Source organism: Pogoniulus pusillus, chromosome 5, assembly GCF_015220805.1.
Source record: "Pogoniulus pusillus isolate bPogPus1 chromosome 5, bPogPus1.pri, whole genome shotgun sequence".
Taxonomy (NCBI): domain Eukaryota; kingdom Metazoa; phylum Chordata; class Aves; order Piciformes; family Lybiidae; genus Pogoniulus; species Pogoniulus pusillus.
The window spans coordinates 12,252,330-12,266,826 of record NC_087268.1 but is presented as its reverse complement, the minus strand read 5'-3'; the positions used below and the strand labels follow the sequence as shown (position 1 = coordinate 12,266,826).

General features: G+C 41.9%; 1 protein-coding gene across 1 annotated transcript in view; it reads left to right on the top strand.

The window, feature by feature from the left end:
* Positions 1–14,497, top strand: part of NME7 (NME/NM23 family member 7) — a 127,815-nt gene that overhangs the window by 66,795 nt on the left and 46,523 nt on the right. Inside the window, exons 9-11 of the mRNA XM_064143226.1 lie at positions 4,674–4,738; positions 6,045–6,113; positions 10,756–10,857. Coding sequence (XP_063999296.1) covers positions 4,674–4,738; positions 6,045–6,113; positions 10,756–10,857 — 236 coding nt within the window. The remainder of the gene's footprint in view (positions 1–4,673; positions 4,739–6,044; positions 6,114–10,755; positions 10,858–14,497) is intronic.

Below are 14,497 nucleotides of genomic sequence, written 5' to 3'. Positions count from 1 at the left end.
TTTTTTAGGATTAGTACTCAATTCCCCTGGTTGTATTTAGTAATGCTTGTGATTCTTTTGTGCTTTGTGACTGAAAATTCGTCATAACTGGTGCCTAATCTGAAACTTTGATTTGGGTTCTTACTGTAATCACATTTTAAACATGCACTGGCCCTGTTTGAAGGGTCCTTAAAAAGTTGTTTTTTTCACTACAGATGTGGATTTTAAAGTTGAAAACAAATTGTTGGAAGCTGCTGAAATGCCACTCTAATTAATTCTTTTTCTTAGCCTTATCTGCCCACAAAGGAGAGGACATGTCCCAGTTCAGTCATGCAGCTGGCTGAAAGCCTGAAAACAGATTCCAAGCTGAGCCTTCAGCCTCCACTCTTTTGTTGCTTGGGAATTGCCTCTGATTTTGTTCCTATTTTGGTTCAGGTGGAATTCAAAAGGAAAATGTCCCTAGGACAAGTGATTATGTGTGTTGCCTGAATGGGGACAAGGGAAGCCAAGTCACTGAATTTGTAGATCTGCACTGTTACTGGCAAATCACTTCTCCAGTGCCCCAATACCCACACATGGGATGTGGAGCTAACATCCTGCTTTGCAAACATAAATGAAATCTCCTACCTCTTCCTCAAGACACTTTGCCTTTTTTTTTTTTTGGCAGGACATATATCTATGTACAAGTGGCAGTAACTGTTTTTACTGAAGCTTTTTGGGTGTTACACTTGTGGGCAGTATGTCTGAAACAGCAAGGTGCTCTGTAGAGTGAACTCAGGAATACAGCAGAGAGGAAAATCTTGATAGGCTTATCACAGTTTATTAATAAATGAATCTTGTATTAAAGGCCTTTATGCAAAATAGATTCCTATTCTTACAGCTGTAATTAAAGGAGCCTGTTTCCTCTCTATTCAGAAGAAAATTATTAAGGAATGTGGTAGAGAAACATCCCAGAAGGCTGAACATTTGAGTTGCTTTTTTTTTCTCCAAGATGTGGATTTCATTTACAGCTCACCTGCAAAGGATGGTGACTGCACCACCTGCCTGGGCAGCCTGTTCCAAGGCCTCACCACTCTTTCTGTAAAGAAATTTTTCCAATCTAAAGCTCCCCTGGCACAACTTAAACTTCTCATCTTGTCATTAGTTACCTAGGACAAAAGACCAACACCAGCCTCACTCCAGCTTCCTTTCAGGAAGTTGTAGAGAGTGATAAGCCTTTGTGCTAGTTTGAAGCTAGCTAGAATGTTTGGGTGAGAAGGATTCGATCACAGGCTGTGAAAGAGAAACAAATGGTGATGTCTACTTCACTCATAGGCTTGATGAGATGTGTAAGAACAAGAGTATAAACATAGATAAGGTATTCGCATTTGGGGCACTGCCTGAGCTCTGGGCATTTTTGTCTCTAACCTCACCCTCCGTCTCTCTGATTAATACACCTGCTTTCTAACCCCCCTGGCCGACCCTCCATTCTTCCTTGGGGCACAAGGCAACGTCTGGGGTAAGGTTGAGAGGTGGGAGAAGGTGGAAGGGCAGTCGGGAGCCCCTCCTGGGGACTCAGGTGTCTGGGAGGGTTGTTGTGTTTCTGTGTTACCTTTTACCTCGTGTATTTCTGTCTATAACTGTATATACTGTAAATACCTGCTTGTATATTGAGCTAAGCTGTAAATATAAGCTTCATTCATATATCCAGAGCCAGCTGAGTCTAATCTGGGTGATTTCCCAAGTATGGGGCGATGGGGAACACCCAAACCATCACAGCCTTCTCTTCTCCAGACTAAACAACCCCAGATTCCTCAGCTGCTTCTTGTATGACAACCCTCAAAACACCTCCCGAGCCTCATTGCTCTTGTGGAGGCATTCAAGAAGGGTGTAGATGTGGCACTTCAGGATGTAATGTAGTGGTTGTGGGAGTTGGGTTACAGTTGGACTTGATGGTCTTAAAGGTCTTTCCAACCTTAATGATTCTTTGATTCTGTGATTCTTATAGAACTATCCAGGACAAAAGTTTTGTAAAAAGCAGATTGCCACAGTGCCCAGAACCTGACACCTGATAGATATGCCAGGTGGGGGGTGGCCTCTTCTCCCAGGCAACCAGCAATAGAACAAGGGGACACAGTCTCAAGTTGTGCCAGGGTAGGTATAGGCTGGATATTAGGAAGAAGTTCTTCACAGAGAGAGTGATTTCCCATTGGAATGGGCTGCCCAGGGAGGTGGTGGAGGCACCATCCCTGGGGGTGTTCAAGAAAAGACTGGCTGAGGCACTTAGTGCCATGGTCTAGTTGATTGGATAGGGCAGGGTGATAGGTTGGACTGGATGATCTTGGAGGTCTCTTCCAACCTGGTTGATTCTATGATTCTATTCTATGATTCTATATCCTAATTATTTTCTTACCAGTTGTGAAGGGCTATGCAAGCAGCCCATTCTTGACTGATAAAGTATAGAATGAAGATCTGTCATGCAAGCAGCTTTCTCATACCAATGTAGCCTTGGCCCTCAAAATGGCAGTTAACCATTTGTCTGCCACTGCCCTTTCTTCCCTCTTTTGTTGGTTTTATGTGAAGCAACAGTTGTTGACCAGACTAATGGCTATGAAAATGAAGCATGAGGAGATGTTTATGCTCTGTCAGAGTTTATTTATTCATTTATTTCCTGAAGGATGCTCTGCTGGTCACTTAATCTGTTTATAAAGTGGCTTTTCATCTCTGAAGTCAAGACTGAGGCTGTCTGTCTCACTCGAATTCGTATATGGGAACATCTGGGCTGCCTAGCTTTTACAGCAACGTGGACAAGAAGAAACTAGAGATCTGGTTTCTCTTTCTGATGTGGGCTTGTGTTTCCTGGGTATTTCCTGGGCTACTTCATTTTGCTGCATCTTTTATTGTTTCTTTCACCTTGGGAAAAAGGAAGGGAAATACATTTACCTGGATTTACAGGAGTGAAAAGGAAAGCAAACGTTTAACAGTGCTAGTGAGCCATGGGATAACAATATAGTAGGGTAGCAGGAACTGCAGCTGTCCCTGCTTGTTTCTGTGTTCTGTAAGCTCAAGGAGCTGAAACCCAAAATGTCAGATTTTTCCTTTAGTAGTTTGAAAATTTCTCTGTGAAGACTGCATTGTTTTGTGCATGGAAGGTTTTTCTGCATAAACCTTCATGTGAAGGTATGGTGCAGGATACTTCAGGCTCAGCTTTCTTGCCTTTTCCTCTGTAAATACAGTTTTTGAAAGCCTACCAACTATCAGTGTCATTTACTCAGAGCTTCCACTGACCTTTTTATATGCTAGGAAGTTCCCCAATCTTATGCCACAGGTGTTAGCAGGCTGTGTACAGTTTAGTTCTTGAGCATGATAGAACCTAAACACCAGATGTATTTTGTTTTAATCTGCAACATTTATGCAGTGCTACGTAAGCCTGCCACTGAAAGACTGATAAAAGGATGAAATGATCAGGGGTCAAATCCTGTGGTTGTCATTCATTACAAGACAACGTTCTGGGCCCCTCAATTCAAGAGAGATGTTGAGGTGCTGGAACGTGTCCAGAGAAGGGCAACAAAGCTGGTGAGGGGCCTGGAACACAAACCCTATGAGGAGAGGCTGAGGGAGCTGGAGGTGTGCAGCCTGGAGAAGAGGAGGCTCAGGGCAGACCTCACTGCTGTCTACAACTACCTGAAGTGAGGCTGTAGCCAGGTGGAGGTTGGTCTCTTCTGCCAGGCAACCAGCAACAGAACAAGGGGACACAGTCTCAAGTTGTGCCAGGGGAGGTCAAGGCTGGATGTTAGGAGGAAGTTGTTGGCAGAGAGAGTGATTGGCATTGGAATGGGCTGCTCAAGGAAGTGTTCAAGAAAAGCCTGGCTGAGGCACTTAGTGCCCTGGTCTGGTTGATTGGATAGGGCTGGGTGATAGGTTTGACTGGGTGATCTTGGAGGTCTCTTCCAACCTGCTTGATTCTATGATTCACTCACACAGAGGACTGTGTGTAGCTATATACAATATTTCAAGTGTCCTGATCTTGTAAGCACAGGCAAATCTAAAATACACATTCAGTGGAAAAATCAGTGGTTCTGTGCTTAGTGGGTTTTATGTTTTCAGTGTCATTCAGTCTTTGGAGATGCATTTTTGGAGAGCATAAAGTAAAGAAGTATAATGTGCAATAACATATTTGTAAGTTATAAGCTTAGAAGCAGTAGGTTATTTTGCACTACAGGAGACATGAATTTATGAATAGGTTTATTTTATATATTTATTATTATCCTGCATTGTTTCTGTCTTAAATTAGGATCCCTACTCTGGTGACCACTCTATAAACCCAGCAAAATACATCAGTGCAAAATGAATTGATTATTGTTTAAGCAACATTATTGCCTGTGGAACTTAATAAAAAAATATAAGTCTGAGACTAGAAGAAACTGAGTGTCTTGCAGTTGATCTGAGAAAAGCAAAGACTTCACTAATTGCCTTTTTTTGATGGAGATTCTTTTCAACAGCTGCATGGAATTTAGTTGTTTTAAATCATCAGCACATCCTTTTAGATAGAACATAGGATATGTGTGTTCAGATCTGCTTTCTGTTTCTTCTCAGAGCATTTCTCAAATGCTGGGGTTTCTGGTTTAAGAATAAGTGGAGTGATGACCTGAATGTCCTCCAGTTGTAAATTCTGCTTTTTAAAATTGTATACTGCATTTTGTGTGCTTCTTCAGGGCTAGCTGGAAAGATTATAAAAGCCATCATCAATGAAGGATTTCAGATCTCAGCTTTGCAGATGGTAGGTTTCCTCTTGTGTATGTCTTCCTGATGAACAGAAGTTGGAGAAGTGCTGTATGAGCTTTATAGCCATACACAGGTGTTTCCAGCAATTCAAACTCCTTGTGCAGACTGTGTAGCAGTATTTTGGGGTCAGCATTGTCCTTGTGATATTTGCAGTTTACTATTTGATTGGTCAGCTGATGTGTTTCTTATTGCTGAGTGAACCTCAGACCCCTTTCCTCTCTGTGTTTCCATTTGTCTGTAGTCAGAAGAGGGATAATGATACCTGTCTCTTCTGAAGCAAATTGAGGTATCTTTACAAAATGTACAAGATTAGCAAAGTGACTGTTAAACTTTCCTCAATTTTGTAAAATATCTACTTAGTATGCATTCAGAGGAAGGTTTTTAAAGGTACTTAAAAGGATTTTGACACCCTAAATCACCCTCAGCAATTAAAGGAATTTGGCACAGAAATTGTTCCCAAGAGTGGTCCTGTAAATTTTGCCTTTTGATTTTTGTGAAGGTTTCAAGACTTGAAGTCTTGCTGTAAGTTAAATCCCCACCAGAAATCTTGCATGTCTTAGTGGCATCAGCCATCATGACCTTGTCTACTTACCTTTTAAGGTGGAAGAAGTGTGCTGTGTGGACCAAAGATTGATGGGGAATGGGGCTCAATCCAGCTGGTATCTGGTCACTAGTGGTGTTCCTCAGGGCTCAGTGCCAGGGCCAATTCTCTTTAATATCTTTATCAATGATATGGATGAGGGGATCAAAGGCACCCTCTGTAAAATTACAGAGGATCCTAAGTTGGGAGGGAGTGGTGTTCTGCCTGAGGGTAGGGAGGCTCTACAGAGTGACCTGAACAGACTAGATCAATGGGCTAAGGCAAATGGGATGAGTTTTAGCAAGGCCAAGTGGCTTCAGATTGTGCCACGGTAGGTTTAGGTTGGCTGTTAGAAGAAACTTCTTCACTCAGTGTTCTCAAACACTGCAACAGGCTCCCCACGGAGGTGGTTGAATCCCCATGCCTAGAGGTGTTTAATAGATGTGTGGTATCAAGGAACATGGTTTAGCACCAGCTTGGTAGAGTTAGGTAATGGTTGGATTTGATCTTAAGGTCTTTTCCAGCCTAAATGATTCTATGATTCTGTGTTGCCCTTGGTATCATTGGTTAAGTTGCTGAAAAACCATACATTACAGCTGCAAAACAATTACTTTTACCTAGTAAAATGTCTTTAAAAGGGTATTCTGAATGTTTACTGGTTAAGAACTGTGCTTCCATTTTGTTGTTTAGGGCAGGTTAAGTAACATTTTTGTTTTCTTAGTTCAACATGGAGCGTACAAACGTGGAAGAGTTTTATGAGATTTACAAAGGCGTTGTTGCTGAATATGTGGTAAGTAGAAGTTTGAGGATAATCTCTTTAAAAGTATAACATGGTTAAAGAAGGAAGCAGTTAAGTCTTTCATTTTCTGGGGGGTGGGATTGTGATAGGATTTCTTTTAGGACTCTGGTATCAACCAGTTCTAGCTTGTTGTCAAATAAACTAACTCACCTTGCAAGTTGTGCTATCTGTATTGTAATAGAGGAGAGTCTCTTGTGAAAATTGCTCAGCCAAGAAATTTAAAAGTAGAGTGGAAAAAAAGTCAACCCTCAGGTAAGTTATTTTATTGCAGTAGAGCTATGAGAATGTGTCACATCTGTATCTTAGTTTGATTTGATATTGCAGTAGTGGTTTGGACCAGAAAATATGTATTTATTGTTTTGCTTACAATGGAGCTGCTGTATTTGAATGCTTTCTTAATGACATTCTGAACTATTCTGAAGTTTATTCATCTGACTTTAGTAGATCTTCAGAAAATTTAAGAAGTTTAAGATACACTGTGAATCTCAGTGAATGCCTAAGACTCTGTTTATTATTATGCTTTGTTTTACTGCTCCATAAAAGTTCCTAACTGCAGACAGAACAGCAGCAATACAAGAAAAGCCTGCATTTCTTTATCACATTCTGTCAGAGGATTTTGGTTTCTTTTTGCAGTTATGAGCTTAGCTTCTCTGCCATGCTAAGTACTATGTAAATCATCCTCGATTTTTAATCAGGTAATATTGTTTTAATTAACAAAGTGGATTCTGAACTGACCCCAAATGGTCTTCATTTTTAATCCATTTTCTTTTTAAAAAAATGATCCTTTTATGAGTGTTTAGTGTAACTTACTTCGGCAGAGCTTGTAGGTTTGTCTTTAAAAAGACTAACAGAACAAGGGGACACAGTCTCAAGTTGTGCCAGGGTAGGTATAGGCTGGATATTAGGAAGAAGTTCTTCACAGAGAGAGTGATTTCCCATTGGAATGGGCTGCCCAGGGAGGTGGTGGAGGCACCGTCCCTGGGGGTCTTCAAGAAAAGACTGGATGAGGCACTTAGTGCCATGGTCTAGTTGATTGGATAGGGCTGGGTGCTAGGTTGGACTGGATGATCTTGGAGGTCTCTTCCAACCTGGTTGATTCTATGATTCACTCTCAGACTGGGGAATGTGATGGTTTGGGTGTTACCTGCCCCCACCCCCCACTTGAGAAAATCACCTGGACTAGACTCAGCAGCTAGAAATTGAAGAATGAAGCTGTATTTACAGCTTAGCACAATATACAAGCAGCTATTTACAGTATCTACAGCTGTATACAGAAATATACAGGTTAAAAAGTAATACAGAAACACAACAGCCCTCTCAGAAACCAGAGTCCCCAGGAGGGGCTCCCAACCACCCTTCCAATTCCTTTTCACCCCTCTGCCTTATCCCAGACTTTTCCTTACGTTCAAGGTGAGTGTGGAGAGTCGACCAGGGGGGTTAGGAAGCAGACTGTTTAGGCAGCAAGTGAGAGAGAAGTGCATGCAGCCAGAGCCCGAGAGAGCAACTCCCTTATCTATGTTTATGCTCTTCTTCTTATACATCTCAGCAAGCCTATGAGTGAAGTAGGCATCACCATTGTTTCCTTTTCACAGCCTATAATGTAATTCTTTTCACCAAAATATCCCAGCTAGGCTCAAACTAGCACAGGGAATAAAGTTTCTTCTGGTAACACCATTTTTGACAAGGACCAAAGGAAGATTGGACAGGCAGAGCTGTAGATAATGTGGCAAAATTCCAGTATGGTAATATTGATCCAGTATTTCAGGTCCTGAAGAATCCTGTGGTACTGCTAAAGTCTCTGCTTTGAACCAAATTGGAAGCTCTCTACCATCTTTAGCAACTCAACTGTACAGTCTCTGACCCCTTAATAAATTGCAAATTTTAGTTACAGAATTTAATTGGAGAGTTACTCAGCAAGGAAAGTGACATTTAAACAGAGTAAGTCAATATAGATGTGCTTCAGATGGGATTTGAAGAAAAGTGAGAATCTAGGGCTCTGTCCTGTAAGCCATATGTGCTGGGTGTGCTTAGCTGAAATGAGTATTTCCATGTATCTGCAAAACAGGAAAATGTGGGAAAGTCAGTTGTGATGGTACAGTGATCCAGAGAATGCACACAAGAGAACAGCAATAGATATTGTCACTGCAGGACAAATAGGAACATGAGCCAGCAGTGTGCCCAGGTGGCCAAGAAGGCCAATGGCATCCTGGCCTGTATCAGGAACAGTGTGGCCAGCAGGACAAGGGAGGTTATTCTTCCCCTATAATCAGCACTGGCCAGGCCACACCTTGAGTCCTGTGTGCACTGAGTTCTGGGCCCCTCAATTTAAGAAAGATGATGAGGTGCTTGAGCATGTCCAGAGAAGGGCAACAAGGCTGGTGAGGGGACTGGAGCACAGCCCTGTGAGGAGAGGCTGAGGGAGCTGGGGTTGTTCAGCCTGAAGTAAAGGAGGCTCAGGAGAGACTTTATTGCTCTCTACAACTATCTGAAAGGAGGTTGTAGCCAGGTGGGTGTTGATCTCTTCTGCCAGGCAACCAGTGACAGAACAAGAGGACACAGCCTCAAACTGCACCAGGGCAGGTTTAGGCTGGACACTAGGAAGAAATTCTTCCCAGAGAGAATGATTGGCCATTGGAATGGGCTGTTCGTGGAGGTGGTGGAGTCACCATCCCTGGAGGTGTTGAAAAAGAGGCTGGATGAGGCACTTAGTGCCATGGCTTAGTTAATTAGAACATGGTAGGTTATAGGTTGAACTCTGTGATCTCAAAGGTCTTTTCCAACGTGGCTAATTCTATGATTCTGTGAAGTATACTGCAAAGCAGGATACTGGAGAATGAATATGACCTCTTATATCTGTGACTCACATCCCTCTGTTTTCATCTGGATTTTATTTATTGTTCAAAAATAACTCAGTACAGAAAACTGACATCTAGAAAGTGTTTTCAAAAACTGTGCTCCCATTTCTTCTGGTTAGCCCTTGTCAGTCAGATAAAGGCTTGACTTAGAAAGCACTTTGGGCAAAAAAGCACTGTGAAAAGAGAAGGATCAACAGTTGCCCCTAATTTTAGCTTTGATGGTATCTCCTGCATGGGATCTTGCTTACTCTTGGTTAGTTTTTATGCTGATTTGCTTTGTGTTTCCTGCTGTAGCTGGAGTAGAAAATGGGGGAAAGGAGGAGGGAGATTATTTTGAATCAGCTCATAATCGACTTTCTTAATCAAAATGCTTGGGCCTGATCCAGGACTAAGAATGGTTTTGGCTGACCACAAGTCATGTTATTTGATGAATAAACTACTTGCTAAAGGAAATTTTTATTTAGCTGTAGCTGGAAGTCTTTGTGGAGAAACTCTGATCTTGATGAGGCTGTATAAGGTAGACCAACCTTGTCTCACATAATGCCTCTGTGCTGTAGCTGATGGCAGTCTTCAGTCCTCAGCTTTGGATTGTAATGGAGGAGTCAGGAGTAACTTTGCTCACATTGTTTGCTGTTTGTGTGTTTAGTTTCCATCACGATTCATAAAAGACAGAGAAGGGGACTTGATCCTTCTTTACCTACTGCTTTTTTGCCTACTCTGTACTCTCTTGGTTTTTCGCTATGACTCGTTCTTGACCTGCTCATGAGAGGTAGATGTGATGGCAGTACCTTGTTTGACCTGTTTCCTGTGAATGTTTTCTCCTTTCTCCTTTCTTCATTGGTTTTGAGTCTTTCAGTTATCCTGATTTGTTTAAATCTTATCTGTGCAAATTTCTAGACAAGAATGCAATTTTAAAAGAGGAAGTCAAACTAGAACATCAAAATAGGTTCTTTCTGTTCTTGAAACCCAATTAACAAACTCCAAACTGGCAGTAATGCCCAAATTAAGTTAAGCTTATGAAAACTAAGACCCATCCTCAACATCCATTTGGAACTCACAGCATCTCTTTACTCTGCAGGAGGCTCCAGGTAAACAGATGGGTTTCATGTAACTGAGATTCTGGTAAAAGTAGTCCAAAAGAATCTTTCTAGATCAAGGACTTTTCCCCTAATAGGTTGTTTGACAGGCCCTTCTCATTTCTGTCCTGTTGGGCAGATTCTGTAATAATGAGAGGAAAAGACAGTGAGAACCAAAACCCCAAGAGACTTATTGATGACTTAAAAACATCAAATAGGTGTATATTTTGAAACAAATTTAGGCTGTGTACTGTACTCCTTATAGGGAATGCTGAGAAGTACCCTGCTGCCTGTGGAACTGGCTGAACACAGTATGATCTTCCAGGCTTACATAAGTGTGTTGCATTGATTCAGCCTAGTTTGACAACTTATGGGATACCTCTGTGAGATCCAAGTCCAGATCAGTAAGGATCTATCTGCAAAAGATTTTGAAGTATCATGGGTGCTGTTCCATGATGTTCAGAGTCCTGCTGAGCTACTTCATCTTCAGCTTCTAAATAAAGTAGCAAAATGGAAACCACTTCTTCAGTTGTGAATGCTGACATCTTTATTTCGTGTCTTTGCTTTCCTACATGCACCAATATTTCTTAATTACTCCTGTCCTATAAATTTGAGTCTAATTTTGGGGAGGAATACAACCCTTGCTAATGACCAATGAAGCTCAGAATTGTTTCTGATGTTTGTTTTTTTTCTTTCTTCCAGGACATGGTTACAGAGTTGTGTTCAGGCCCTTGCATAGCAATGGAGATAATACAACCTGAGCCTCCAAAAGTGTTCAGAGACTTCTGTGGTCCTTCTGACCCTGTAAGTAATTGCTTGAGTGATAAAGAATGATTAAAAAGTTGATGTGCTGTCTACATGAATTAAAATATCTCAATGTGATATGGCTGCCACATAGCTACTGCGTTCCTTGGAGACATGGCATGACACGAACCTCATGAAATTTAGTAAGGACAAGTGTAGAATCCTGCATCAGGGGAGAAATTACACCAGGCACCAGTACAAACTAGGGGTTGTCCTGCTGGAAAGCAGCTCTGTGGAGAAAGACTTTGGAGTCCTAGAAGACAGTAAGTTCTCCATGGGACAGCAGTGTGCCCTTGTGCCCAGGAGGGCCAATGGTATCCTGGGGTGCATCGAGAAAAGTGTGTCCAGCAGGTCTAGGGATGTTTTTCTCCCTCTCTTCTCTGCCGTAGTGAAACCACACCTGGAATCTGTATCAAATTTTGGGCTTCCCGGTTTAAGATAGTCAGGGACCTGTGGGAGAGTCCAACGGAGAGTTATGAGGGTGATTGTGAAACTTGAACAACTCTTCTGTAAAGAAAAACTGAGAGACCTGAGGCTGTTTAGTCTGGAGAAGAGAAGGTTGAGAGGAGGGTCTTATTAATGTCTACAGATATCTGAGGGGCAGGTGTCAAGATGAAGGTGCCAGTCTCTTTTTGATGGTGCACAATAATACAACAAGAAGCAACAACTACAAACTGCAACATAGAAGGTTTCACCTCAACATGAAGAGAAACTTCTTTACTGTGAGAGTGCTGAGTCCTGAAACAGACTGCCCAGAGAGGTTGTGGAGTCTCCTTCTCTGGAGACTTTCAAAATCTGCCTGAATATGTTATGTGACCTGTCCTAGGTAATCCTGCCTTGGCAGGGAGTTTGAATTAGATGATCTCTAGAGGTCTCTTCCCATCCCTAACATCCTGTGGTTCTATGTAAGCATTATTTTGGTAGCCAAATGCTAGTCTCAGTGGACCAAATTTCAAATCCTCCAGCAATTCTTCTGACCTGATGTTAAAATACCAGATGATAAAGTACTGTGATGATATTTATGTGAAAGGAAAGCTATCTAGGCAAAAATCTCTCTTACAGATTCATAAATATTCTAACACAAGCCTTCAGAGCCCTGGAACAAATAGTTATTGCTTGTGCATACCAGTGTAAATCAAATGTTAGTCCACTGCAGTCTGTGGCATTCTCCTAGGATAAGACTGTAAAAGAAGGATGGTCCTTCATTTTTCAGAAGGAGGCAAACAGAAAAGGGTGTAATTCTGATGCTTGTTGGCTATGCTTTTCATGTTGGCTTTTACTTTTCATTTCTGGAGGTGACTAATGAGATATGTGTGATAATGTGTGCAATTTGAAGAAAAGCATAAGCACTGTCTCAAAGTTTGCAGGTTTTTGTCAGCCAGTAAAGGCTACTATAGCATACAGCAGCCAAGGGATGAAATAACAAGACAGAGGCAGTGAGGTCAGGGTTTGTACAGATTTATGGTTAAGATTTGATATTTCAGTTGCAGACTTGAGTGTGTTTCCCAGTTTCCATGGGAAAAAAAACTGCACAGATTAGTATTTGAAGGGGAGAACAAGTTGTTCAGGATGTGTTTTAGCGCAGACCCAGAGTTTCCATTACAGAAAACACAAGCTAAAGGTATTACCCAAACCCTTTCCTCCCCCTTCTGTTTGGTGACATTCAAATGTTTCTCTGCTGGGTTAACATCTTGTGAGCAGAACGAACCTGATTATCTGACTTAATATTAACTGCAGGGTGATGTATCAGTAGTGATGCTCACAATATGATGGTTTCAGCTTTGTGTCAAATCCCATGTTTAAGGCTTCTGGTCTTTAAAAGGTGCAGTTGTTTTATTTGAGCCTTTTACATCCTTTTCATGCTTCTGATTGTTTAATCCCTGCTACATTAAAATTAAAATATGCTTGCAAACCACAGTGGCTTTAGGTTACTAAAAACAAATGTACATGTACAAGGGAAAGAGAAGTTGTGGTAAATGGATTAAATCCAGTTGGTGGCTGGTCACAAGTGGTGTCCCCCAGGGCTCAATATTTAATGTCTCTACCTATGATTTCAATGAGGGGATCAAGGACATCAGCAGTAAGTTTGCAGACAGCACTAAATTGATTGGGAGTGTTGATCTGCTTGAGAATAGGAAGGCTCTACGGAGTCATCTGGACAGGTTAGATCGATGGGCTGAGGCCAGGGGAATGAGAATTGACAAGAGCAAGTGTGGGGTCCTGCACTTGCTCACAACAACCTCAAGTAATGCTACAGTCTTGGGGCAGAGTGTCTGGAAAGCAGCCTAGTGGAAACAGATCTGGGGCTGCTGGTGGCTGGCTGTCTGGCTGATGAGAGCCAGCAGTGTGCCCAGGTAGCCAAGAAGGCCAACAGTTTCCTGGTTTTGATCAGGAATAGTGTAATCAGCAGGATTAGGGAAATGATTGTGCCCCTGTACTTGGCCTTGGCGAGGCCACATCATGGGTACTGTATTCAGTTCTGAGCACCACAGTATCTTGGAGTGTGTCCAGAAGAGCAATGAGGCTGGTGAGGGGTTTGGAGGGCATGCCGAATGAGAAGTGGCTGGAGGAGCTGGGGTTGTTTAGTCTGGAGAAGAGACAGCTAAAGGTGATCTTATTGCTTTCACAATTATCTGAAAGGAGCTTGTAGTGAGGCTGGTGTTGGTCTCTTCTCCCAAGCAACTAGCAACAGGATGAGAGGAAATGGGTCTAAGTTGTGCCAGGTGAGGTTTAGATTAGATATTAGGAAAAAATTCTTTCCTGAGAGAGTGGTGAGTTTTGGAACAAGCTGCACAGGGCAGTGGTGGAGTTGCCATCCCTGGAAGTAGTCAGTAATAGCGTAGACGTGGTGCTTCAGGATGTAGTTTAGTTGAGTAATGCTTGGACTTGATGATTGTAAAGGTCTCTTCTGACCTTAATGATTCTATGAAACATGTGTATTTCTCCTTACTACATCAGATGAAATGATCTGTCATAGCCATACAACATGTGTGTGACAAACAGAACTCTCGATGAGCTGAGGAACTGAGGCATGTATAAATTGATAATTTCTCTAGGTAGCACAAGAAAACAGCAAAGGAGACAACTAAATTCTTCTCTAGTGACCAACTTCACTGTCCCTTTTATTAGTTAACTGTGTGATTTGTGAAGTGAAGATGAGTACCCACCTGCTTCTAGTGGAAGCAAGCAGCTCTAAGTTTTGGACGCTGACTTAATAGGAGTTACACTAATGGTGTGCATGAAAGACAGGCAACTGGCCACTGCTTTCTGGAAGAATTACAACTGAATTGGTTCTTCAGGCACATATGTACAGTAACTACAGCTGCTCTCAAGAGTGAACTTTGCCTCAGATATTTATGTCTCTTCCATTAGGATTCGTAGCCTGTCCTTGAGGAAGAAAGGACTAAGATATTTAAGTGGTCTTTAGTAATTTCCAACTGGAATTGTCAAAGAAGCTCACAACTGAACTTTGTGGTTACAGTTTCTGTTTTGCATAGGGGTAGCAGAAACTATAACAGCAGTTTCATTATCTTACAGAGTTGTGTGCAGGCAGTGAGGATACCATGGGCTTGATATTCAAGTGCCCTGCAAATAGTGTATGGTTTTTGAGAGGTCTGGATCTCTCTGTATCTTGCTTGTT